This window comes from Talpa occidentalis, unplaced genomic scaffold (genome assembly GCF_014898055.3).
Source record: "Talpa occidentalis isolate TD23 unplaced genomic scaffold, MPIMG_talOcc4v2.1 talOcc4.10, whole genome shotgun sequence".
NCBI lineage: Eukaryota > Metazoa > Chordata > Mammalia > Eulipotyphla > Talpidae > Talpa > Talpa occidentalis.
In genome coordinates this window covers 32,871,746-32,898,363 of record NW_023600993.1, presented here as the reverse complement: position 1 = coordinate 32,898,363, position 26,618 = coordinate 32,871,746, and the positions used below count along the sequence as shown (strand labels likewise).

General features: G+C 58.0%; 2 protein-coding genes across 10 annotated transcripts in view; one reads left to right on the top strand and one right to left on the bottom strand.

Moving 5' to 3' along the window:
• Positions 1-26,618, top strand: part of MYL3 (myosin light chain 3) — a 53,181-nt gene that overhangs the window by 6,877 nt on the left and 19,686 nt on the right. The window contains exons 1-4 of one of the 9 annotated variants that reach the window (XM_054693735.1): positions 6,262-6,372; positions 10,720-10,772; positions 13,866-14,005; positions 21,293-21,540. In XM_054693735.1, coding sequence (XP_054549710.1) covers positions 21,389-21,540 — 152 coding nt within the window. In that variant the 5' untranslated portion in view covers positions 6,262-6,372; positions 10,720-10,772; positions 13,866-14,005; positions 21,293-21,388. Of the gene's footprint in view, positions 1-6,261; positions 6,373-8,020; positions 8,051-10,719; positions 10,773-12,326; positions 12,352-13,012; positions 13,707-13,865; positions 14,006-16,171; positions 16,751-20,487; positions 20,738-21,292; positions 21,541-26,618 lie in introns of those variants that run through there. The other 8 variants (XM_054693737.1, XM_054693726.1, XM_037527966.2 and 5 more) reach the window with 8 other exon arrangements.
• Positions 1,940-26,245, bottom strand: PTH1R (parathyroid hormone 1 receptor). Its single transcript, XM_037527934.2, has 16 exons — positions 26,148-26,245; positions 23,991-24,047; positions 21,579-21,701; positions 11,096-11,198; positions 9,390-9,524; positions 7,661-7,771; positions 7,434-7,552; positions 7,173-7,267; positions 6,793-6,985; positions 6,208-6,361; positions 4,664-4,724; positions 4,281-4,347; positions 3,925-4,019; positions 3,112-3,253; positions 2,955-2,996; positions 1,940-2,459 (listed from the first exon to the last, which is right to left on the bottom strand). Exons 3-16 carry the CDS (start codon positions 21,651-21,653, stop codon positions 2,082-2,084), a joined length of 1,770 nt encoding a protein of 589 aa, XP_037383831.1. The 5' UTR covers positions 21,654-21,701; positions 23,991-24,047; positions 26,148-26,245; the 3' UTR covers positions 1,940-2,081.

Here is a 26,618-nt window from a genome sequence, read left to right as displayed (position 1 = left end):
ATATCCTGAGAGAGGACCAGCTGAGATGGCATATAGTTGGATCTGGGAGGTCTCGCCCTGGACTGGACACTCCAAACCTGAGGTAGGGAGCACCCAGCATGTCCTGGGGCATTCAATCCAAAGGGGAAGCAAAGCTCTATCTTAGGAGGTCCTTCTGAAGTGAAGGTGGTAACAAGTCTGAGAGGTGACCATCCCTCTTCTGGGGATGCCCAGCCTGAAAGGTGAACATGACCCTATCTTGGAGTGGAGGCAGAGGTTAGACCCTGCCCTGATGGGAGTCCAGTCTGAGAGGAGAGGCCACCCCTCTTCTGGTGGCACCCAGTCCAAGGGGGAAGACAGCCCTGCCCAAGGGCGCCCAAGTCTGAATGTTTCAGGGTGAGTGGGCCTTACATTCTGCACCTCAGAAACCCGAGGAGGAATCTGGAAGATGGGGCCTGGGACTCCAGGCAGCGAGGGGCATCAGTGACACCTGTGAGGTGGGCAGAATGTTTCCCTGAAGGCCCCGGGCCTGGGGGTCCTGTGGCTCTGAGCCCTGGAGATGGGCATCAGTTAGCCTGGCAGTGGAATAAGGGTCTGTCCTGCTTAGCGCTGCTTCCCCCAACCATTGTCTCATCCACTGTCCTTCCTGCCAACAGTCCTCCCACCCCTATCTCCCTGCCTCACCACCTGCCTCCCACAGGGAGACCTCCCCCTTGACCCCTGTGTAACCTCCTCTGGTCTCTACACTGGAGCAGGGACTCAAATGTTGCTTAGACCTTGTTTGCTTACTCTCTACAACTTCCAGTGGCTCCCAACATTCATAGGAGTCCTTGATGCTCAGCTTGGCTCAACGTCCATCAGGTCCTGGACTGGGCGTTTCCCCTCATTCTAAGCAGGTCACTCTGCAAGGAACTTTGTGGGTGCCCCAGGCTTTTGGACCTTTGTTTGCCTTGCCTCCCATCTAGAAGGGCAGGCAGGGCTGGCCTGAGGCTGCTCCGCATATGCTCTCACCTCCCACCCACTAAGTGAGTGTGTGGTCCTGGCTATGGTCTTGACCCCTCACCTAGCTCACCAATGAGGGGAGTGCTGCTGGAGATGGGGAACACTTCCCAGAGACTGAGGCTGTGGAGAACAAGATGCTTTGAGCTGGAGATGAGTAGGGCCAGGCAGGGGCATTGGCTTGTGTGCAGGCCCAGAGGCAGGAACGTTGTCAGGTTTGGGCAAGGAACCTGGCCGAGGGCAGTGCCCAAAGCAGAGGTGCAGGGGCCAAGCAAGGTGGTGGGTGGGTGTCGAGCAAGATGAGCAGCTGTGCGCTGTCTTGTAGCCCCCCACCACAGCCAGCCCTCTAGGCTCAGGCCCCAGGACCATAGGTCCTGAGTCAAAGCAGAGACCCCAGCCCATCACTATCCCTGCATCCTCTGTCTGGTTGCTAGAAGCATGTCAGGTCCAGGGTGGGGGCTGGGGGTTCTGTGCAGAGGGCTTTCCCAGTGGCCCCAGCCTCCACAGGCCAGAAAGGGGCTGCAGTAGGGCCACTGGCTTGCAGTAGGGCCACATGGCCAGAGACCGGAGGGGTTTTCTGCCAGTGCTGGCCAACTGTGGTTGGGGAACCGGCAGGTGGAGGGGGTTGGCCTATAGGAGTTTGGACCAAAGGCAACCTGGGTCCTCATGGAGCCTGGGCATAAGTGTGCGCAGCCTAGATGGCAGCTGACGGCAAGGAGAGGCTGGGGCCCAGCTCCCAAGTGGGTGCACGGGGTCCCTGCACTACCCTGTAAATCTGAGCCTCTCTAGGCTGAGGAAATAGCCTCGCCCAGCCTTTTCTGCTGGACTGTGCCCCACCCCAAGGACTGGCCTGTGGTTCACAGACACCCCATCCTGAGGCAAGAACCACAAACTCCCCTAAGGCTCCCAGCCCCTTTCCCTGCTGGAATGGAATGTGTCCCCAGTTCAGACCACACACTGCTTCCTTTTCCCTTTCTTTCTTTCTTTCTTTTTTTTTTTTTTCCTGTTTTTGTCCTCCTGGCCTCAGCGCATTGAGTGGGCAACTGTCCAACCACACATTTCTTGGTCCCTCATGTCTATAGGTCCAACTCTTGGGTCCCTGGTCACATGACAGTCTCCCACTCTTCCTGCAGCAGGGTGGGTGGCCGCTCTGGCCCGGAGGCCTCCTCGTCCAGGCCTGAGCAAGAGCCATTGAGGAACCCGTCGTCCTTGGGTGTAGCCACGGCAGGTGGTGTGGTCTGGAGGACTGGGGCCCCTGGTTTGGCATGGCCAGGCAGCTGGGGGTGACCGTTGGTGGTGGTGGCAGGCAGCAGGCGGGGGCTGAGGGGCAGGCCGAGTCCCGTGCGGGGGCCCACGTTGGTCACACTCGTGTGGGACACCATTGGACCATAGCTGTAGCTGCTGCTCCCGCTGCGTGCCTTGCGCTTGAAGTCCAATGCCAGAGTCCAGCGGCTCCAGGATTTCTTGATCTCAGCCTGAACCTGGGGTGGCAGCAGGAAGGCAGGCCTTCAGGTGTGCCCCAACCCTTTTGCCATGTGTCCTCCCCACCCGAGCACTACCCACATCCCAGTCCCTGAAACACTCAGCACTGAATGGAAAATGAGGCATGAGGATATTGCTAGAAAATCCAAGGCCAAGTAAAACCACATCACTGTCAGAACAGAGTGCCTGGCTATAGACAGAATCTACAGGGCTCAAATGGCCCCAGGATGGCTGAGCTCTTCAATCTGGGTTACTGGGAATTCAGCTATGGGGCTGGCAAGACACTTGGCTATGCCACAGATTGAAGAATCTACAGATTCTAGCACGTCCAGAGCCTGAATCATCCGGAAAAAGTTCTGCTTTCAAAATGTCCTCAGGGAGGTTCTTGAGGAATGAAGGAGAACCAGGCAGAAGAATGGAGAGACAGGACTTGGGGAACCCCCTAGCTCTTCTGTGTCCTCCCTGCTCTGCCCCAACACTCCCCACCTCCTTACCTCACCATTGCAGAAGCAGTATATGATGGCGACAAAAAATCCCTGTGGAGAGACGACAGTGTCAGGGCCCAGAGCCTGAGTTTGGCAAGGGCGGGAGCAGCATCCGCATGTCCCACCCACTCTCCCACCCTCACCAGGCCCTGACCCGGGCGCGCACCTGGAAGGAGTTGAAGAGCATCTCGTAGTGCATCTGGACTTGCCAGAGTGTCCCTGAGACCTCAGTGTACGGCGTGGCCATGAAGACGATGTAGTGGACACCAAAGAGCGGCATAAGCACCAGCGTGGATTTGAGTAGCTTCCTGGACCAGCAGGGCAGGCTGGTCAGGGCTGAGCCATGTCTCCCTCGAAAGGCACTATGCCACTCCCACCCTTCCAGCCCCGGGCTCCAGAAGCCACTAGGGGACCTGAGGCTTGGAGGACAGCAGAGCACAACCCGCTTCAGTTGGGGACACTTGTCCTAGGAAAATGTTAATAGGGCCCCTTGGATCTGAGGTGCCCTGGAGTTGATGACAAACTTTATCGTCACCCTGTCCCAGGGCCCTGTGCACCTCCTAGTCCCTCTGCTGGCACCCACTCACTCCTCTAGGGCCTTAATCTTACGACCCCATGGCCCACTCCTCAGGTTCCAGCTGAGCTGCTGCCTTCTCCACCTGTCCCTCACACTCCTTGAGAGCAGCTCTTTGAGAAGTCCGGGTTTGTCCTTCCCTTGCAGACTCCAGCTCAAGGCTAGGCACCGAATGGTCCAGGTTGGCTCTGGGGTGCTCCCAGGGCCTCCAGCAGCTGGTGAGATCCCATCACTGCTGGACAGGCCAGAGTCCCAAGCTGGCCAGCTGAGCAGAGCAGCCAGGGGTGAAGAGCTGGTTTTATCCCTGAGACAGGCTCACTCTTGGGTCTTTCCTTTTGTACATGGTGGTGGGATCTGGTGATCCCTGACCTACTGAGGAGCTAGGGCATGGTGGGTGTGGCTCACCGGTACTGCTGTCGTGTGTCACATCGGCCTGCATTGGTCTCCCGAAGCTTGGTGGCGAGCACCCGGACGATGTTGATGAAAAGGATGAAGTTGAGCTGTGGAGTGAGGGAGGGCTGCATCTCCAGGCTGCACCCTAGCTGGATGGGGGCAAGGACTCTGGGCCCCACAGCCCTGCCCAGGTTCTGCTCTGCCATTGCCTCTCCTGGTGGCTCCTCAGGCCCTTTTTTTCCCCGTCTGAACAGGGTTGGGATCAGCTGGTTCTCAGGCCCTGTGACTCTGATAGGTCCCTGTCAGGGGTTGGTCCCCAGGGCCCAAGGTCTATATGCCCACCCAGCCCAGTGGCCACCCCTGCTCACCACAATAGAGGCCAGGATGGGCACCTGGATAATCCACTTCTTGTTCCCGGAGCTCAAGTCCCAGCACCTGGGGGAGTTTGAGGCATTAGCCCCCACCCCCTCCTGTTCCCTCCCGGGCCTGCCCACAAAGAGGCCCTCAAGCTGGTCTGCTCTAACATGAACGGCTGGCACATAGGACAGGGAAGTGTTGGACATGGCCTGTTCTGAGGTCACCCTTGCAGGCCTCTTTTGAAGTAGTCTGTTGTGACCCTGAGGGGATACCCAGCTTAACACAAGAGTCAGGGCATCGGAGGTCCCCTCCTATGCTTCATAGAAGAAAAGGGTCCCAGGGGTGTTTCTGGCTAGTATCCAAACCTTCAACCCCCTTCTCCACCAGGACCTACCCAGTATTGGCCAGGGTAGCTCTCACACTGACCCACACAGCCACGAAGATGGCAGGCAGACCTGTGGGCACAGAGGTGGACAGTGTGTGAGGAACTGTCAGAGTTGTCCATGATGTCTCTTTCCTCAACCCACCTCATGGCTCCCATTCCCTCCATTCCTGGTGACCCCCAACTTAACCCAATTGTTGCCTCTAATCCCCCGTATCCTAGGCCCAGGGGCTGCTTGGTGACAGAACCACACTCTGGCACGTGTTGCCAATAGCCTCCCCTAAGGTCCAGCCCTTAGGATTCAGCTCAGCCCTCTGCCCCTATCTTGGTTCTACATCTCTTACCCACACACACCCCTCAGGCATGTGGTGAAATCAGGTATCACTAAACTCTCCATGCCCAATCCAGTCCCCCTTTGGTATTCTCTATGGGGAGGGAGCCTATTACTCGCATTTTCTGTACCAGCGCACCACTTCCCCCACCCAGGTGGAAAGGTCCTAGCCCCGTGAGTGAGGCCAGATGAGGTGAGGGATGGCCTTCCATGTGCGCAAGAGCTACAGGGAAGCGCCTCCGTGTGCCCTGGTCCTAGTCAGTGCAGGTGGCACCTAGCACCTGAGTGAGCTTTGCCTCTAGGAGGGGAGCCCCAGGTCTCACCCTCCCCATCCTCACACTTCATTCTAGGCCCAGTGACCCTTGGGAGAGGTGGGTTTATGGTGAGAAGCAGCTGTGACATTCTTGTGCCACAGAGTTCTCTGTGCTCCCTGATCTGATGTTTCCAGCCCACCCTGACACCCTTTAGCTCCAGAGCCTGAGTCAGTTCCTGGGACCAGGTCCAGACTCTGGGGCTTGTCATGGGTGAGGTCAAGGTCACAGTGTGTGCCAAGGGGCAAGGAGGCTGTGGCTGTGGCTCTGAGGGCCAGTGGGTGCTGAGCGCAGGGAGGGCGCCAGCCACCCAACCTAGCCCTGTGCAACCTGGCTAGTTGCCCCGGAGGCCAGCCAGGCTCTGGAGCAGCCAACAATAATGGACAATTATCGGTAACTCAATCCCAGAGCCTGTGGGGGAAGAGTACAGAGCTCCGGCAACCCATTCTGCAGAGGGGATGCCCGGGCCTGCTGCTCTGGGCCTTGGGCCCTGCAGGCAAGGGCAAGGTGAGAGTGGTGTAGACAGATGGCTCCATGAAAAGAGGGAATTGGTGGGGAAAGGGCTCAGGGTGGCGTGAGGGTCCCCATTCCAACTCCAGTCCGAGGCTGACCTCTGACCCAAGATCCCATTCTGATCCTGAGCTGAATTTTGGCCTGAGGGTCGCCCTTCCTTCCTCTGAGCTGACCCTCAGCTCCAGGTGAATCTGTTTCCAGGTAAGCCCCAGCCCCAGCCTTAGCCAACACCAGGTGAACCCTGACCCTGGCCAAGCCCTGTCCCTGAGCTTGGGAGGGGGTCAGCGTCACAAAGGGTGGGCAGATCTGGAACAGGATATGCTGTGTGGGCACCCTGCCTCTGTGGTACCTTCTGACCCTGCCACCCAAGGTCCCGCCTTGCCTGCACCATGCCTGCGTACCCCAGCCGAAGATCGTGAAGCCCCACAGGTACTTCTTCTCTGAGAAGAAGGCCATGAAGATGAGGCTGTGCAGGTACAGCCCCTCCACCAGAATCCAGTAGTAGTTGGTGGCCAGGAAGTAAAGGAAGAAGGTCACAGCCACCCGGCAGCCCGCCTAGGAGACCAGTCAGTATCAGGTGTTAGCCAGAGGGCAGGGCTGGGCTGGGGAGGGGTGGAGGAGTGGGCCCTGGTGAGGCAGGACAGGGCGCTAGTCAAGCGAGGGAGAAAGGGGCAGGCTCTGGTCAGGACCTTCCATCCAAGGCTGAGGGGTGTTGGGGGGATGGTGCCAGAGCCAGGGGACAAGTGAAGAGGTGGGGGGATTAGGGGTCCTGAGCTGACACCTAAGAGTTGAAGGAAGTCGGGGTGGGAGCTGGAAGCAGGGCTGAGGGGTGAAAGGAACACAGCGAGGTGAGGGTGGGTCACCTTAAGCAGTGGTAGCAGGAGGCATGGAGGGTGCGGGCCAGGCTAAGGGTGAGGGGGCACAGCGGTGTGGAGCTCCCCCGAAGCCAGTGGTGGCAAGGGGCCAGGCACGGGAGGGGCACTCACGTAGCCGGCGGTGGCAGAGGGTGGCGGGGGCGCCTGGGCGATGGCCCGCAGCTCTTCCTCCGTGAGGCGCTCAGCCTCATCGAGCGTGGCGCCGGAGTAGAGCACCGCGTCCTTGACGAAGATGCTCACAGCCCGAAGCATGAAGGACAGGAACAGGTGCATGTGGATGTAGTTGCGCGTGCAGTGCAGCCGCCTGCGGGCGGACGTCACCGTGGGTGGGGGCAGGGGGAGGCTCAGAAGGTGGGCACAAGTCGGGCTGTGAGCGTGGACCCGGACACTCAGCAGGGGAGGGGAGGAGGAAGGGAAGGGAGGTCCCCATCTCTGCCCCCCTTTCGGCCCCACCCAGGCCACAGCCCGCATCCGGCCCCTCGCCCGCCCACCTGAAGTAGGCCAGGATGAGCACCGCCACGGTGAGGGAGGCCAGCGACACCGAGTAGCCCACGGTATAGATCATGCCCAGGCGGTCAAACACCTCCTGTGAAGGTGGGAGGCACCGTCAGGGCCCTGGGACAGGGTGTGGCTATCAGATTAGGGGTCAGAGGCCTGGTTAAGGTTTCTGAAGGACTCAGAACAAGGTAGGGGTCACCAGTGGGGCAGTGTGGCCTTCCCAGGGTCAGGCTCGGGAAGAGAAAGGCTCGCACCCGTTCCCGAGTCTCATTGGTCAGGAACTTGACGCACTCGCTGTAGTTCGCCCATGTCCGGTTGTGCCCGGGCACCAGCTCCCAGCTGCCATTGCGGTCACAGCGGCGGTAGGCATGGCCTGCAGGTTCAAGGCAGGATCAGGACAGGCAGGAAGGACTGGAGTCACTGAAGCTCTGGCCTCCAAAGCTGTGTCCCTCGGGACACACCCTACTCCAGTCCACCTTACCTTTGTGATTGAAGTCATAAATGTAGTCAGGACAGGGCACAGCCACCACCTCACCTGGTACCCCCAGTGGCCAGCACAGGATGTGGTCCCACTCAGGCAGGCAGGGGCGCCCTACACCCACAGAGACAGACAAGCAAGGTGGGGAATACCAGTCAAGTCCACGGTTAGTGGCCCAGAGGGAAGAAAAGACCTATGGTTGTTGGCTCCCTCAAGGACAGGTAACCCCCAGGACTGCAGAACTCAGGCCAGGAACATTCTAGAGAGAATGGATTGAGCTCCTACTCCCTACTGTGCACTGTACCCACCCACCTTCACCGAGTTCACTATAGCCCCTGTATGAAGGTACTGGTGCCGGCTGTTTTCCAGATTGGCTGGTGGAGGCCAACAGAGGTGAGTGACTTGCTGAGGTTACAAAGCCCAGGGCCCTGGTCTCAAGTGCTCAGCCCCAGGCCAGACATCTCTTTTCTCTCTGCTCTTGCACCCACCTTGCAGGTGTCCCCGGAGAAGGGCAAGTTCCCCAGACTGACTCTCCAGCTGGGCATAGATCCCAAAGTGACTCTTGGGCTGGGATCATGGACAGGGGGCTAGTCTAGTTTCCAGGGCCAGCTCGGCTCCTGCGGAGCTCCTGACCTCATGCATGTGTCTACTCTCTCTGTACTTCCGTTTCTTCTCCAAGACCTTGGGATTGACATATTGGCCTGTGCCTCCAACAGCACCTGCTATAAACTGCTACCGCTCTTGGGGACAGATATCCCCCAAATAGAAGCGCTAATTTTGAGATTCGAGGCAGGTGACACATCTCGCTGACAGTATCTCGAAGCAGAGACACTAAGTGACCTTGGAGGGTCCTCAGCCTTTGGCTCTTCCACAGCCCACCATCCCCTGCCGCCACCCCCAGCTCCCTTCTTCCCCCAGCAGGGCTCCAACCACAGGACTCTCCAGCCACCTTGGAAGGTTGCCTTGATGGCTGGACCCGCCCCAGCTTGGTGAAAGGCTCTCTGTCCTGGGCACTATATTCCCAGCCCCGCCTGGCCAGGCCCTCAATTCCCTCTGGTCCCTGGGGAGCCACATGGTGACCACAGCCTCCCAGATGTGGCCCATCTGGAATCTGCTGCCCACCCAGCCGGTTCAAACTGGCCCTGTGGCTGCAGCCTGGGCTCTGTATTTGTCTCTCCTTACCTCCCCGAGGGACAACAAGGACAACAAAACCCCGCATCTCCCTTCCCATCCTCTCCCCACCTTGTCCCGTCCTGTCTGACCCCACCCCTCCTAGGCCATCTTCTGCTCTCTCTCCGTGGCCCACCTCACTCTGTCGCAGCGATAGCGAGATACTCCCGGTAGCCTGTGTCCCAGACCTCTAGTTTGTGCCTCCTGGCACCCACCTCTCCGGCTCCTAGATCTCTGTCTCTATGTCTCTTGGGTCTCTCCCTGCCTCCTAGTCTCTGCCTCTGTCATACTCCTCTGTCTCTCTCCCTGGCCCTCTGGCATCTCCATGGAAGGACTACAGCCCTAGGTGGTTCAGGGCATTCTCTGCCCACATCTTCTGGGGCTGAGTCCATTCGGCTTGCCCGCTCTTCCATGTGCTGTCCCCTCAGCTCGGTCTCTTCCCAGCTCCTCCCCTGCTTTCCTGTTCACAGGCATCGAGGGGCATGAGCTCACAAGATGGGGATAGAGCCGTGGGGGTTGGCGGGCCCCAGCCTGTCTAGGACTCACGGGAGCATGGACGTACCTCTGCGCCTACTGCCTGTGGGCACCTCTTCGTCCTCCTCAGACTCAGGGTAGATTTTCCCAGATGCCTTCTCTTTCCTGGGCTTCCCTGATGTGGACGCGGATGCCCATCCCTTGTCTGATTCCATTATGTCAGCTGGAGGAACAAGGGCGGTTATGGCTGTCAGCCACGCTGCAGCAGGAGACCGGGGCACACTCCTGCTTCAGACTCTTTCACACAATGTGGTTGTCCCCTGCCCTGCTGATACTCCAGGCTGTTTGGGGGAGTGGAGATGACAGGTAAGGAAGTACATTAGAACTGGATGGGGACTGTCAGCAAGGGGTTCAAATGGCAGCAAACGCCAGATGCGTGTGGGGTCACCTAGTGGGTTGAGAAGTACATGTAGGCAAGACAAGGACAGAGGTGGTATCTTCTGACCCAAGTGTCAGAGCCAAAGCCAGACAGGCAGCAAAGGCCCCACCAGGGGGCGCATGGCAAAAGTAGACAGTAGTGATGTCAAATGAGAAGGTAACCAGGGCAAAGGAAGCCAGGCCCCAGCACTGCCATGCATGTCAAGACGTGGTGTGGAAGACAAGAGCAAGCGTGTGCAGCTGTCAGGGGTGGGCAAACGAGTCTACCTACCCTGTCTCCTGCCTTCAAGTACTCCAGTAAGGGGCTCACAGATTGCACAAGGAAGCCTGGAGGCTCTCCATCTGAGATGGGACCTGGCCTTTCTCTCCACTGGAAGGATGCTTAGGGTCTTTCTTCCTCCCTGAAAAGTCTTCCTCGTTATCTGACTTGCATCCTTTAAGCTACAGCCTAAGCCAGGACTCCCTGGCCCTCCTGTGTCACGGTTTGTGGCAACATTGGGTAGCTGAGTGTAGACACCCTGGTCTGGGAAGGAATGGCCTGTTTTCCTGCCAGCACCCTTGGGCGTCAGTTGGGTTAGGTAGCAGGATGGGGTGGAGCCGTAAGAGAGGGTCTCATCATGAACACAGATGGACATCCAGGCTTCCACAGCTAAGAAATGGCCTGGTTTCATACCAGAGTAACCCGCAGGCCCTGATGAGATTGGGGCAGGGCACCAGGGAATCCCTACTGGCAAGAATGTAGACAGGGCTGTGACTGCACAGACCACGTGAACCCTGAGTGTGAGCAAAGTCCGTGGGCTACAGAGGATGTCTTGTGTCCCTCAGTGTCCTCCCTCCACAGTCCAAGAGCCAGCTGAGGGGAGGAAGCTGCAATTGTAGGCCTGTCAGTCAGGGTCTGGGCCTCTTCCAGGCCCGTGAGATAAAGCAGACTTCAGAGGTTTGGGTTGATACTAATGAGGCTGGTCTCTCTCTGCTTCCAGGAAAAGGACTCAAGGAAACCAGCCTGAGGTGGGGGCAGGAGCTGTCAGATCAGGTGAGCACCCTGGCTAATCTCCTGACCCTGGTTTGCTTCACGAAATCTAAACTTGTTGTGGGTGATTCCGACTGTAGCTGCCTTCAAACCACCGACCCCCACCCTGGGAGGGGAGGTACAGCCTGGTGTTGGATTCTGCTAATTTCAATGTCACCTGACCCTCCCCACTTGCAGTCCTCGCTTTGGACTTGCTCCCCTTTATCTGGGCCCTCTCTTGCCGACACTTGGTTCAGCACCCTGGCCCCACCCTCTTCGGGCCTTCCCCACAGACCCTCTGTGTTTGGCCCACCCGCCTTCCCGCCTGCCACCGGCCCCGCCCCAACCTGGCCTCTGGAGGACTTCTTTGAGGCGCTTCTCGCATTGGGCCTGGGCTCGGTGCAGCAGGAAGATCTGCTCCTCTTTGGTCATGACGTCATCTGCGTCCACCTATCAAGTCAAAGGTCAGACCGCAGGCAGGGCTTCCCAGGAGCACTTGCAGGCCCCACCCCGTGCCCCACCCCGTGCCAGCCTCCCAGGACCTTTCCAAAATGTCTGACTCTAGAATGTGGGGAATCTGCCTTAAAATGGGTGCTCCCATTTTACAGAGGAGAAGCCGCCCTCTGAGGGATAGAACCTGCCCTTCCAGAAGGGTAAAAAGGGGGAGGAAGTCTGTCTGTCTCCTGCCTGCTCAATAGTGACACCCTGGCGGAGGCACTGACAGTCTCCTGTCCTTCCCCTAAGGGCAGGGGGAAAGGGTTGGAATGTCCCAGCATGGGTCCTTACAGGACCCTGGCTGTCTGCAGGGGACCTGGGTGGCGAGGGAAGGTGCAGAGCGCTTGGAGAAACAAACCAGGCCTGGATTCCTTCGTGTCCTGGTGTCCTGGGACCTTGGGAATCATCAATTTCCACTCCCGCCCTCTCTAGTCCATGCTTCCCAGTGAATGGTGAGCACCTCAGCTCCTCCCACCCTCGTTGTCCCAAGGGAGTAAGGGGGAGAAACTGCTGGCAGGAGGTCTGGCTTGGGCAGGGCACCCCCATGAAGGCTGTGGGTGGGAGTCTCCCATGTCCCACTCCTTGTCTAGAAGTGCCCTCCACCCGAGCAGACCCTGTGTGTCCTGATGATGCTGTCAGGTCTCTGCAACTCCTATTCCCTTAGCTGGAATGTTCTTCCTTTCCTTCTTTCCAGTCTGCCAAGGCGCTGGCTACCACCTACTGGGATTCACGAGCATCATCTTAGGGAAGGGAACAGCAGCATCCTGGGGCTGGGGGTGTGTTCTCACTCTGTGCAGGTGGCTACAGGAGAGGGTCTGAGCCTCCAGCCTCCTAAGGGCTAGAGGGATTCAGAGGATGAGGACAGCATCCTGCCCGGATCACAGCTCAGTGTGACCAAGCCCAGCCGCTTCCAGAAGTGCCCAATGTATCTCCTCAGAATCCCGGGACAGGCCCATGTCCCCTGGGATCCCTGAGCCCTAGAGCAGGGCTGTCCCTTCAGACTCCACATAACAGAGCCGGGTCTTCTTAGACTCTCAAGAGGCAGAGCCGCATCTCCTCAAACACCCGTGACAAAGCCGGGACATCAGTCTTTGTGGAGCTTCGCAGGGTAAAGCTTCAGGGAGAACCAGGAGGAGGCAGGGAAGGAAGGAGGTTGGGGGTGGGGCTGCAGGGGGGTCAGGGGGAGGGACGGGCACCAGCGGGTGGGGGCGGGCCTGCCAGGCGGCTTAGGGAGCCTGGCTGCAGGGAGAAATTAATTGACCGCATCTCTTGGTGGCAGCAGCAAGGGTTTCCAGGGCCAAGGAGTCTCCAGTTAGGCTGGACTTGAGTTCTGCTGGTTTCACTTAGTGGAGGCGCGTGACTCTCTGCGCCTGCGCGTTAATGGTGGCACACCCTTCAGTGGCCGCACACATGCTGTTGGGTCAGTGTGTCACTCACGCACACTCATGTCTCCACATCGTTTGCACGTGGGAATTGCATGCACATTTTGGATATGAGCCCGAGGTGCTTATGAACATGCATGTATACATATGCTTGTGTAAATGTCCATGTGTACAACTGAGGGTGCAATGCCCTGTGACTGTCTGTGGGTGTCCATGCTTCTCTGGAATCCAAATTGGCCCCAATGCCCACGGACCCCGCAGGAAGGACTGCTTCCGCAGTGCCTCCATCCTCTCCAGCCAAGGCAGAGCAGGCTGGGGCAGAAGAAGTAGCCAGAGGTGAGAGGGTTTGAGAAGGACAACTTGGACCTGCTCCACGCCTGACCTGGAGTTTGTGCCTCTCGCCTTAGGGACGCAGTCAACTGAGTTGCCTTTCTTGCAGTTAGTATCTCTACCAATAACCACCACCATCTCCGCCTTGACCAACACCAGCCCAGCCATCACTACTGCTGTGGTCACCATCGCCCCCAGTATCACTGCCAGCAACAGCACCATTACCACCACGTGCACTAACTACTGCTACCATCACTATAAGCACCGGCACCCCCATCGCAACTGGGGGAACATCATTACCATCACCACCACCATCACCTCCAGGGCTTTTTCATCAGCGCCGTCAGCACTATTATCATCAAAGTTGACACAAGGAACATCACTGCCATCACCAGTATTGCCACCTGTGGGCACTATTGGCACCACCTTTGCAATCTTCTTGTCGTTTCCCAATTCCCTCTCTTCTGCCCACCTCCATCCCTCTCGAGACAGATGATGCAGCATATTGTTCTCAGCTGACGGAGAACTCCTGCGTGATTCACCGAAGCTTCTACCACTCTTCAAAGACTGGCTGACGTACCAGACCTCCCAGTAGACACATGAGCCCACTAATGTGGCTGACGGTCACATTGACGCTCTTGACTAGAGACCAGCAGTCACGGGTTGAAAACTGCCCATTTATCAGCCTGGCAAAAGGGCAGAGGTGCTAGCTGGGTGATGACCAGGAATGACATTCTCAGAGGCCCAAGGGGTTAGTCCAATCTGCTGTTGGCTTCACCCTGTCCATGGCCAAGAAGAGGCATACCCTCATTCTTGGGGTCTCCCATAGTAGGTCTGGGGATGCCCAGGAGAGGGGAAGGTATGTGTGACCAGGACCCCACGGCCTCCAGATTCTTTCGTTCACCCACAGGAACGGTGGTCCCACCTCTGGCCTCCCTGGACTGTAGGACCCATTTCTCTGTTACCCCATCACAGAAGAACTCATTGCAACAAGAGGCATTCAAGCCCGATTCAAGGACACACTTCCCCAGGAGAGAAGGGCAGCTCCACGTAAGCACACCCCTGCCTGAAATGCCCATTGACACCCCCCACACCCCCACCCCCGGCTGCACCCTCTCCTTGTCCGAGGAGATTCGGCCACCAGTTCTTGAGTTTGGTGGAAAACTGACTGGCTTTATTGTCTTTGGGGAAGTTGCTTAACCCTTATGCTTCAGTTTTCCACCTATAAAATCAGGATAAAATAGGGCTGTTGTGAGGATTAAATAAGGCACTGCATGAAAAGCCTGGGCAGGAGTGAGACCCAGGGAAAGCTGTTGGCTATTGTTGCTACTGTTATTAGCACCAAATCATGGCTCCTCCCTCTGGTGGTGCCCTACCCCCATCCTGCTGCTGGGCAGCATGGGTGACCCCATCCTAGGTGGTAGGAAAGATTATCTGGGTAGGTGACTGAATCTAGGGCGCCATAGTGAGGGACTGATGAGAGACAGGACCCGAGGGACGACTGGGAGCAGGGAATACAGGAGGGCCAGCTGGATGAGGTGTGTCTGGCACTTAGGGGCGGGAGGCTATTTCAGTGACTCCTATTTTGCCCCCCTTACACTATTATTTAAGATCATGGCGAGGCCTCCCAAGTTTAGGTGTGGAGGTAGTAAAAGGGCCTCTCCTCTGCCCTGGGAGCAAAGGGGCTGGGATGGCAGCTCTGTTTCTCCTCCAGGCCTGGTGACCTGCGCTATCTCTCCCTCTCTGCCCCATCAGCCTCTCTCCCTCTGCAGTTTGAATCTTGCCCCAGCTAGTGGTGTAGAGGACTCAGATTTGTATCATTTTAGATCCGGAGAGTCTGATGATCTAGGATCTCAGGCATGAAGACAGGCACACTGGGCTGGGCCTTGGCCGGGGGTCAGTGGTCCATATCCAACACTGGTGGGGCCACCCAGCCCTGTGCCAGGTGCCCTGCAACACCCACTTTTTGGGTTAGGGTGACATGATTTCCGCTGACTTAACCACCTCTACTGTTGGTGAGTCCAGGAGGCTAGATATGTGAGTATGGGGGTGTAGTTGGAGGTAGGAAAGCTCCCAAAGCTTGTCCCCTCGGAAACTTTCACCATGTGACTCCCACACCAGGACAAATGGCATTGCCCCTGCTCTGATGTGGGAATAGAGAATGGGTGTGACAGTATGCAGGAGAGCGGTCTGGTCAGGTAGACAGGACACAGGTCTGGGCAAAGCCTGGGGTGGGGGGCATTTTATTTCACCTTTTGGGGGTTGACCTTACCCATCCTCACACCTGAAAGCTCTTCCCCATCCCACGACGCCCATCCTGCTTTTTCCTGGATGCCACTCCTGGGTGCTACATGGACCCTCAGACTCAAAGTACCTGTAAAGGAATTCCCTGTCTCCCCACCTGCCCTCCTCCTCTGTGTTGCCCTTATTCTCCCAGTTTCCAGAATTTTCACACACCCTTTGCCTGCTTTCCTCTCCCTCATCTCCTTAACCACTGGGCCTAGGCTGGTCTGCTTTGTCGCAGAGCCCTGTTCTCACTGTTGCTGCCCCAGTTCAACCTGGATCTTCCTGCCTCCAGTCTCTCTGCCTTCAATCCGGCCTTTCCGTGCCACAGGTCAGGCTTTCTGAATGCAAAGGTTGTGCTCCACCATAGCAGGCTGACCCACATCCAACCCCCCAGCTCAGCTTCCTGTGTGCACACATGCATATGGTGTTCAGTTGTGAACACGCAGGGGAGGAGGTGATGACCTCCTGAGCTAGGGAACAGGGGGTGTTGAGGTGGGGCTTGTGGGGCTAAGGCAAGGTGCAGGTGGGGGCTGGAAGCTAATTGGTTATTTACAAACACAGAAGCTGCTATCCCAGGGACAGGGTAGTGTGTGGTCAAGAGGCCCGGTTGTGTTTCTCATTTCCTGAGTCCAGAAACCCGGAGGAAGAGAAAAGCCATCTGCTGCTGCTCCTCCCCCGACAGGGGCAAGCAGCTTCTTCTAATTCAGCTCCCAGGGAGACCTGAATGAGGTTGGCATTGGGGCCAGAGAGGGCAGTGGAGGTCCCAGTGGGGGTAGAGGTGAGAGTAGCGAGGTGGCAGCGCTATGGTTGGTGATGGTGACGGAGATGCAGGTACGAGGGTCGCAACGGTGCGATGCGGTGGAGGGAGCTCGTTCCATGCCACTGGCCAGTGAGGGCCACTCCTCTCAATTCCCCTCCTAACTGCCAAATTCCACACATTTGCTGTCTGTGATCCCAGACATGCCTAATTCTCCTCCAGGCAAAACTAAGGAGGACGCACAAGGGACCGTTCTTCAGCTGCTGACACCTCTGCCTCTGCAAAAGGGGCTTCTCCCACTGCCTGGGGTTAGCCTCGGGATGCCTTTTTGGGGCATCTCATCCATCCCTCGGACTGAATTCAGCCTGGCAGCCTGGGGGAAGCCTCCTCGCTCACCTCAACAGAAGGCAGATCTGCCCGTGTATCCCTGGACGAGGCCAGTCTCTCCTGCCCCACGAGAGCCCTCTGTTGGCACCAATCACTGTCCCTGGAGCTTTAACCACATCGCCTTCACCTTCACCACAGCTTATAAACAGGGACAACGGGGCCGAGAGTCACAATTAGGAAGAAGAGGGCCGGCACTGGAGCTACGGGCTGCTTGACACCGAGGAAGGGCAGGAAAGGAGGAGGCACCCAGCCACATGACTCCGGCAGTGCCAGCCTCCAGCCCAGCTCTCCGGAGTCCTGGATTGTATGCGTCACTGCATCAAGCAGGGGTCCCTTTCAGAACACCTAAGGCAGCTTCCTCAAAGGTAATTTAGGGGCGAAGGTACAAGCAGAGGTGATCAGAGAGAGCTGGTGCTGCCAGTGGCAGCTTGTGCTCAGCTCGAGCTGGGCAGAAGACAGTCGCATCCTGGTATTTGGAGCAAGGAGAGTTTGTACCTCCAGAAAAGGCAGGAGCGAACTCCTTGGCTAAAAGGAGACCCCCTCATGACCTCCTGGCCTTCCTGCACCTCTTCTCCGGGCTCCATTACTGGGACCTGTGCTGGCACCCCTCACTATCTCCCATGCCAGCTGGCTGGGGACTGCTCCCCCCCGCCCCTCGCTGCCCTCCATCCGTCCGGCTGGCCCAAGCAGGCTGAGACGGGCTCCCTGCCGGGGACACTGCTGCCCCGCCACCACTGACAAGTGCTGATTTTTCCTCCCCCTGGCCAGGCCTTCCTGAACAGGCTGCCTGTGTTCAGGACTGGGAGGGGTTGGGGTGGGGGGAGGCACTGTGACGCCTGCCTCTCATCTTGGCCAGCGTGGACGCCTCAGGGCTGGCGGTGGGATGGAGCCTGGGATGGCGGAGTTGGCTGCTAGGACCCTGTGGATCTTCACAAGCTGCCTCACCTGGGCTGGAGGTCCAAGGCCCAGAGGGATGATATGGCTTAATCTAAGCAAAGTCTGGTCAACAGAGCAGGATCTGCCAGGTCTTATCTCAGGCAAGAAGCCGGCGCCAGAGTTGGGGTTCTTAAGTGTGGAGGTTTCCAATGTCTTTGAAAATCTGAGCAAAACTTCGTTTCCTCTCCCAATCACAGTGTATTTCTCAATTTCAGGGGGCTGCAAAATCCCCACCCACTCCTTCTTTTTCCTGGGGACTCTTTCTCTGAAAGCACTGCCTTCCTGATGCGGTGGCCGGACCAGGGAGTGTCCCCAGAAGGCCCACAACAGGAATCTGGGGGAGGCTGCTTGACGCCTCATTAAAACATTCCGAAGAAAACCCAAGTTCTAGGGAGGGCTCAGCCCCCCTCCTCCTGCTCTGTTTCCAGTGCTGGGGGCTGGGACAGTGTTTATGGGCAGGTGATATAAAAAGCTCCAACAAATCAATACGAAAAAGACAAACAGCCCACAGAAAGATGGGTGATGGCTCTGAGCAAGCTCTTAGAAGATGGACAGGAAACCAATTGTAAAATCCCAAAACTCACTGGTAATTGGCAAATTAAAATGACTAGAGACACCATTTTTCACCTATTAGAGCTGCAAAGGTGAAAAGAATATTCATACTATCCTGTGAGATAAAGGATGTGGGGAAAAGACCCTTCCAGTTACTGGTGGTGTATTAACCGACACAGGCATTTTAGAGGGCAATGTGGCCGTGCCTATTAAAATAAAAAATGTGCGTGTTCTCACACCCAGGAATGACAGAATCTAGAAATATCCTACAGGGAAATGGTCACGTGGGGACACAAGAGGGCATTTCAAGGAGCTTCCCTGCCACAGTCTGGAATACTATATGCACACATACATGCACAAATGAAAATGATGCAGAAACGATCTAAATGTACATTGCTAGTAACTGCTTAACGATGCCCACGTTTTGGAATACTATGCAGCATTAAAAAATACTGACTTACATTTACTGACATGAAGACCTTCAAGACTCAGCATATGGCTGAGCTCTATCTACAAACTGATTCCATTTATTTAAAAAACAATCAGAAAACAACAGAACAAAATTATCTACTTTATATATACACAAAAAAGATACCTTTTGGAAACACAGAGAAAAGGTTCGGGAGGATATCCCCCATCCAGATTGTTAAAAATTGTTTTCTCTAGAAGGGGGGAGGGGTTTGGCAGAAATCAAGGATGACTTCTGTTTAATCTGTATTTTATTTGACTTGTATGAGAAAGAACACATTCAAGTATTAGTTTTGAAATTAAAAATAAGAAAGTAAAAGGAAAATAACAGGATATTTTTGGAAAAAGAAGGAATAGAAAGAGAAAACCCAGAATGTAGCATGGGGATCTCCTGCCAGCAAGAGCCCTCATCCTGCTTTGGAGAAAGCAGCTCCGTGCTGGAGTCTGAAAACTTGGGTTTGAGTCCCACCTCTGGCACAGACTCACCCTGTGAACCTGAGTCCTTTCCTGTAAAATGGGCTGGTTACTGTTGGAATGAGAAAGCATCTGACAGTTTCTAGCTCAGGATCTGGGGAAAGCCACCGTTCAGTACATGTTGGTTCCTTCTGTCTTTAAAAGTGCTCAGAAGAGCCGAGTTGCCCCTGGAGCAGGCTAGGAGGGCTCCCTATACTCCAAAGCACCATAATTTGTCCTGAGACTGACTCCAAGGCCAGTTACTTCTACACTCAAAGCCCCGGCCCCCCAAGCTTAGCTTCAGCCACTTCACTGCAGTTAATGTACATGCTGGTGATGTCCTTAGGATCAGGCATCCCCAAGGTTAGGATGATCCCTTTGCCCCACTAGCAATCTGGGCCCATCCCTTCTGCCACACTTTATTCCACCTGACCCCTGGCCTCACAGCTACTCTTCCCCGTAAGGTAAAAGATAAAATGTCCAAGTCTGGTCAGCGTCCTCCCGGTGGGACACTTTCTGGCCTCCCAACTGTGAGTTCCCTGGAGATGGGAGCTTGATCCTGGAATCCACTGGACAGGCAGCATCCAGGTTTGGTGACAGGGGCTTCAGCTGCAGTTGGTGGGCTTGTAGGAATGAGTGGCAATCCCTGAGCTGGGAGGGAGCCAGCAGGCTCTCAGCTTCTCATGGCTGTAGTGGAGCCCAGGGGACCCACAGGGCACTAGGTTACCCTTGGGCAGTATCTTTTAGCCCTGAAGCCAGAGAGGGTCCAGTGCTCATGACTTGAATATCTAGTCGATGCCCCCCCAAAGTCCCAGGGCAGACCTGGTCCTGGCCATTCCTCCTCCTGCCTGACCCTCAGCGTTGGGCCAGGATTAAGTCCCGGAAATTCTCTATGTGTTCCCCTGAGATCAGTGGGGGGCTCTGGGTACCTCTACCCTCTGCCTCACATAGAGGCACAGGATAGGTGTTTGATTGGCACGCAATAAATAATGTTCTTAAAAGTTGTATGACTTAGCTCAGTTAGAAGATGAGGATAATAACAGAACCTTTCTCAGAGGTTTGTTGGTAAGACTAAATTAGTCAATATATAAAATGCATAGAATAGTATCTAGCACGTAGAAAACACTATAGAAACATTTATTAAATAAAAATAAGAAAACAACAGACTTGGGTTCATGTGTTCACACATACACACAACCATACTCCTAAAATCATGTGCCGACAGCTTCTTCAGTCACATGTAAGATCACACTCACGCAGGCCCAGAGAACACCAGGTCCAGAGTCCTACAGAGCCCTGCCCTGATGCACAGACACACTCCAAGGGCACTCGCCCCCACTCTGTATTCCTGACAGTCCCATGCACAGGACATACACACGAGCCACGCTGGCTGGCTCCGCACAGCGGCTCTGCTCACCTGCCCTGGAGAGGGCCCGGGAAAGGTGTCCTTCCTGCAGGGAGGGTGAGCTCCAGACCCTGCCCTTCACCAGGGTTTGAAGTGCCTCTGCAGAGTGCCGAGCCTCTCTGAAACTCAGTGTGCCTGACTTTGGGGAGCCAAAGTAGAGAGGGCACGAGCACTGGTGAATGGAGGTGTGGAGGCCCATAGAAGAAACGAGAGCCTCAAATCGGAGGATTCTTAGTCAAAGGTCTCTTTCTTGCTGTCTTTTTACAGATGGAGAAACTGAGGTGTGCAGAGAGGGATGGCCCAATGTTTCACAGGCGTTAGGCCGAGCTATGGGAATCCCAGAGCTCCTGCTTTCTCACCGGGTGTCTACCTGAGTGGAGAGCACATCAAGGGGGGCTGCCTGACAGTCTCTCTAGAAGGCAGATGCTGTCACCTGGGAGCAGCAGGGCCCTTTAAGCCAGACACACAGGCAGACAGCCTCCTCAGCAATGGGCTGCTCCCCTGGGCCAGGGCTGCTGGGGGAGCTGACTTACTGCAGGTAATGGTCCCCAGACCACGGCCCAGGATGAGGAGGTGCTGTCCCTTCCCACGTCCTGGCCTCTGTCATCCTCTCCGCATTTCTATTTGCTATACTTGGCCTGTCCACTCCTTCTGCTCTGAAGAACTCTCAGCTCATGCCCCTTTGTCTCTCCTTCTCCTCGTTCTGGCCTTATTTTCCTGTCTCTTCTCCCTCTGGTACTCTCTCCGCTTCCACTCTCAGGAAGGTGCAGATGGGCGCCCCCCCCCATCCTCCCAGAGGTCCCCTTACTCGCTGGACTCAGTGGTCTGCGGTCAGTCTCCAGGAGACCACCGTTCCTCCTCCGGGTCACGTCACACCTGCCTCTCTAGGCAGTTTCCACTCTAGGTAAAGCTGAGTTCCTGTGTGTGTACCCCATGCAATCTTGAGAGGTAAAGTGGCCCTCTAAATGCTACCCCCTGCCTGGGTGATTCTGACCTCAGACCCATAGCCCTGTGTTCCAGATTGCAAGAAATACTTGCAGAAGAGAGGCCACCAGAGCAAAGTTTTGTGCTAGGTCACGCCGTCATTTTCCAGGGAGACAAACGGACCAGCGGTGCTCACAGAAGCAGAAGACAGGAGAACCCCAACCACAGAATTCCAGACCTGAGACCCCAAACACCGACTTCAGTAATGGAGAGACCTGGAGCATCTAGAATATCAGTCCAGACACTCCAGAGAAACAGGCACGGAGGATTCCCACACCCAGGGGACCCCCCCGCAAAGTTCGGATTACTCGGGGAATCCGAGAGGCTGCCTCCTGAACCCCACACGGGAACCCCACGGTAAGCCCGCAGCCTCTCCGCGGAGCAGGGGCACTTACCAGCGCGTACGCGGAGCTGAGCACCGGGCAGCAGAGCAGCAGCGCCAGGCCGGGCGCGATCCGGGCGGCCCCCATGGCCACCGCCTAGGGCCCCGTCCCTCGGGGCAGCCGCCGCCGCCGGCCCTGGTGGTGGTGGTGGGGTGCAGAGTTGTGTCAGGCCGGGCTGCCCCGCCCACGCCCTGGTCTAGGGGACCCCGGCGGCCCGGCAACCCGAGGCCCCGGGGCCCGGCGCGGGGCCCATGCGCCGAGGGCTGGCGAGGAGCGAGCGGGCGCGAGGGAGCGGGCGGGCGGGCGGGGGGGCGGCCGGGCCGGCGGGCGGGCGCCGAGCGCTGCGGAGCTGCCCGTCTGCCTCGGAGCGGAGAAATCACATCCATATGGCCGGGCCCCCCGCCCCCGGCCCGCCCCCACCCCACCCCCCCGCGCCGCCTTTTCTTTCTTTCTTTCTTTCTTTTTTTTTTTTCTTTTGGGGAATTGGGAGCTGCGGCTTCGCCCCACGCCCATGGGGGAGGGGTCGGGGGAGGGGTTGGGGTCGCGGTCTGCGGGGGGCTAGCCCGGCGGTTATTTTTAGCTCCGCGGCCGGCGCGGAAGCCGAGAGGAGCGGGCGGGGGGCGCGCTGCGAGCCGCCCGGGGCGCGCAGCCCGGGTGAGCGGCCCCAAGTCTGCAGCGACGCGGTCCTTCGGGGGTCGGCCCGCAGCTCCCCGCGCCGCGGCCCCCTCGGGGACCCTCGCCCGCGGCGGGCGCCGCCGACACCCCCTCCCCATCCTGGGGGCGAGCCCCGCCCGCGCCCGCGCGGCCCGAGCGCGCCTGGGGCCGGGACGCGCGGTCTGTCCGCCTGTCTGTCTGCTGGTCTGTCAGTCCGTCTCTCGTTCCCCCGGCCCTGGCCTCCGCTCTCGCAGCAGCCCCGAGCTCCATTTCGGTCACTCCCTCGCTCCCTCCCTCCCCTCCCCCTTCACTCGCTACGAAAACATTTGCAAGTTTCCAAAAAAGCCACGGAGAGAAGAGCGGCGCGCGGCTGGCGGCTCCGCCGGGCTCCGGGGAGGCGCCGCCGACTGACACCGAGACCGCCCGGCCCCCCCGGCTCCCGCCCGGGGCGGGCGCGGGGTCGCCCCCGCCCGCCGCTCCCCCGACCCTCGGCGCCGGCCCCGGCCCCGACTTACTCCGAGCGCGCCGCCGCGGCCCCCGCCTAGCCATGGATGTCGGGGATCCCCCGACAGTCTCCCCAGGACAGCGCCCCGTCCGCGGCCCCGGGGGTGCTTCATGGAGCTCTCGGGATCCCCCTGGCCGGCCTGGACTCCAGCGCCCCCCACCCGCCGCCGCCCGGAGCCGCCGCCCGCCGCGCGCGTCCCTCGCCGGGCGTCCGCGCTCCCCTCCCCCGGCCGGCGCCCGTCCCTCCCCCGCGCGCTCCCGGCCGCCCGCCCGCCGCCCCCCGGCGTCACCGACCGGGGGGTGTGGAGGGCCCGAGCGGAGCCCGCCGCTCCCCTGCCGGAGGCATTTCTCGGGGCGCCGCGGGGTCACCCGGCGGCGGGACGGGGGTGTGGAGAGGACGGGGCCGGGAGCGCGGACAGCGCGGCCCGGGAACGGGGCCCGGGACGCCGCGCGGCGGAGTTCACTTCTCCGCGGAGGCGCAGACGCTATTTTTTCTGATCGTCGAGCCCGCGCCGGGTCACCCGGCCCTCTCCCTCCGAGGTGCCTGCGGGCCCTGGGCGCGGCGCTGTCAGCCCGCGGGACTCCCGCTGGGGCAGGCCCGGGGCTGGACGGGGGGTCCCCGGGAGGCTGCGCGGCCGCCAGCCCCGGGCCGCGCTTCGCCACCGCCCTCCTGCCCCGCCCCGCGCCGCCCGCGCCCGGACCCCCAGCCGCGGTAGCTCCCCCAGCGGGCCGGGCTGCGGCGCCCTGGACCCGCCCCTGCCAGCCCCCTTCTCCCCCGCTCCCGGGGCCCGGGTCTCCCGGAGTCTCGACCCTTCCAGGCGCCAGCCGGGCCTCGCTCGTGGCTCCGCCCCCGACTCCACCCGGTCGATCCACACTGCGAGACCCAGGACTCCGCCGGGACCCCCGACCCTCGGGCGATGCTTTCCTCTCGCACCCCTTTAGGCCCCCAAACACTCTTAGCGGCCTCTGCCCCCCGGGGACCCTCATCTTGCCAGGGGGGCCTGGAGGGAGGAGTCTTTGGGGGCGGGGGCCGGGCTTGCGTGCTCCAGCCTGAGAGGTGACGCTGGAGCTCCAAGAGGAGTCTCAGCCGAGGACCCCAACCTGCCCCATCTCTCTGTACCCAGGCGGACGGGATGCTGAGGGGCAGGAGGGCCTGGGGGTGTCTGGGGCAGAGGGCTCTAAGGATGGCCCAGAGGAAGCTACTGTGACTGCGGGGACCACGGGAAAAATCAGCGATGCTGTGTGGAGTCCCTGCTTCACACTTACCGATTGTGTGTCCTGGGCACGAGGACTGTCCTGCTCTCTCGGCCTCAGTTGCCTCATCTGTAAAATGGGGAGTTGACCAGTTTATTCCTAGGGCAGTTTTTAACCGTTTCAGTGGGTGTCCAGACCCAGACCCATGGGCTCTGGGGACTCCCCAAATTCAGCCTGAGAAATTGAACTCAACACCCTCAAGCTCTTCACAATTTGGGGATGACTCCTGCTCTCAGTGTGAATGGGTCTCCACACTCAAGCCCTGCCGGAGCCAACCTTCCTGGAAACCCATTCTCCTCTGGGCTCAAACTCCAGTGTTGTCCCTATGGCTGTCTTCATGCACAGCCTTCTCCCTGTCCCCGTGCCCTCAAGTGCCCTTTGTCCTAGTGTTTAAGGACTGTACTGTTTGAGGCAGTTTCCTTCAAAGATGACACTCTCCAACAGGTCTTATCCTTCTACCCATATTCGCTCCCTACCTTTGCCTCTGTAACTTTCTCTGCTTGGCCCACACAAACGGGTAAAGGACATCCCTGCCTCCCTGTGTCCCCCCTCCTTTACTTGGTGGGGGAGGGCTGACCCCTGGGGTGGGCTCACTGGGAACAGGGATAGAGGCCCAGGTACCCAGAGTGGGCATCTAAAGAACAGTCTTAGCTCTTCAGTGCTGCATTTTGATGCACTCAGTTTTATGTCTCTGTTTCTAAGTGATTCTAAATTTTAAGGTTGGATGACTGCTGACCACCCCCAGCCCTTGCTAATAAGAAAACATTCATGGAGCGATTAGGGGCACTAAGATGTAAAATTAGGGGGGTAATAGGGAGCTCCCTCTTAGACCTGACATCAGAAAGCTCAAGTATTGGAAACAATATTTGTGTTTGGGAAGGTCAGCTTGAGGATAGGGTGCAGAAGGGCCTGATGGGCTCTGGGACTCTTAGGGTGTTCCCTTAGCCATAACTCATGTCCCTCATTCCAGAGTCCACTGTTGGACATTCCACCATTGTGGGTGGGGCCACTGACCCCCTAACTCACCCCCAGGCTTCTGGTTAAAGTACCACCATGGGGGTGGGGTGTCACACATTAACTGGTAGCAGGCACCCCAGTGCCTGGCATAGCTAACCTGCTCTTTTTGACAGGCAAGCCCCAGGGCCCAGGGTCAGTTTCTGGTCAGTCTCAGGTCAGTTTCAATGGCCTTGGAAAGGCCTGGTTGGGGGTGGGGAGTGGGTGTGAATCCCTGTGGGGTCTCCCTCTCTAATCCCTGGAGCCCAGGGGAGGAGCCAAAGTGTCATTGGAGCTCAGAAGTGGAGCAGGTGCTGGACTTGATGTAGCAGCCCTAGGCTGACAGGCCTCTGCTGCCACCATGCCACCTTGAGTAGGGCTCTGGCCAAAGTACACAGGCCCTGAGGCCAGGCTGGGTACCAGACATAAACAGGAAAGACACAGGTTCTGCTCTCTGCCACTTGGAATCACTCCTTCAGAAAATCTCCTGCCCCAGCCTGGGGGCAACTCACCATTTTGTCTCCCTAATCCTAGCCATAAAATCTGCCGGAATCTCCATTTCCACCCTGACCCGAGACTGAGTTTTATCCCTAGGCTGAGTCCTTATCCCAGTTTGACCTCTAACCCCTGGCTGAACCCTGACCTCTGGCTGAGCCTCCTCCCAAGCCCAAGCCTGTTTCCCAGACCTCTCTCTGGTTCCAGGCTCCTCCGGAAGCTTTTCACGGCCAGGGGCCGGTAGGGGAGGGGATGGCCAGGCCATAAGTGAACTGAGGTGCCACTTTTACAGCCGTTTCGGCTGCTCATAAACACCCCCTGCCCGGCTGAGTCACTGGAGGCTCCCACACACAGCTGGTCAGGCAGCCCACTCCCCTCGCTGCAGGAAGCCTGGCTTTCTCACCTCTCAGGAAGGTAAAGGAAGGGAAGCTAGGGGAGCAGGGGGTGCTCCCATGCAGGGAGTGCTCCCAGGGCACTTGGGGGGGTGTGGACTTCCTGTCCCTTCTGATCACATGGTCACAGGTCGCCTGCAGAAGTCATAATAGATTCCCAAATGTGTCCAAGCAGACATACCTTGTCAGACCCATGGCACAGGTACACACGCACTCACACAAAGGCCTACCACCACCTTGTCCCTCCCATTTGTGCTCAAGTCCCAGGGCTCCTCTGGACCCCACTTACCTGGAGCCTACAAGAAGGGCCTGGAGCCACAAAACAGACTCAGGTTGACCCTGCGGAGGCCATGGGTAGCCCTGAGCAACTTCTTTGGTTCAGACCTAAGCAAGTATGTTGCTGTTCAGGACAGGAAAAGGCCTGAGTCAGAGATGTCACATGGAAAGGAAATTAATTATTTGTTACCAAGCTCTGCACCAGCCTAGGACTTTGTCCCAGATCCCTGGTAGGGAGGCAAGTCAGGTACAAGAGTACTAGTATCTGGGTGCCCTGGTTGGGCCCTAACTCCCCTTGCCTCCCAGCCTCCATAGGTCTGTCTGCCAGGTGCCCAGGTCAGCTCAGCTCCTCAGGTGTGTGTGCATGTGCGCACACACGTCAGTGGTGCTCTCCTTGCCTTCCCAAATCTCTCTCCAAATAACTCTTCTTCTGTCTATTCCTGTGTCCCTGTCTGCCCCTTCTAGCCCTTTCTACATCTCAGAA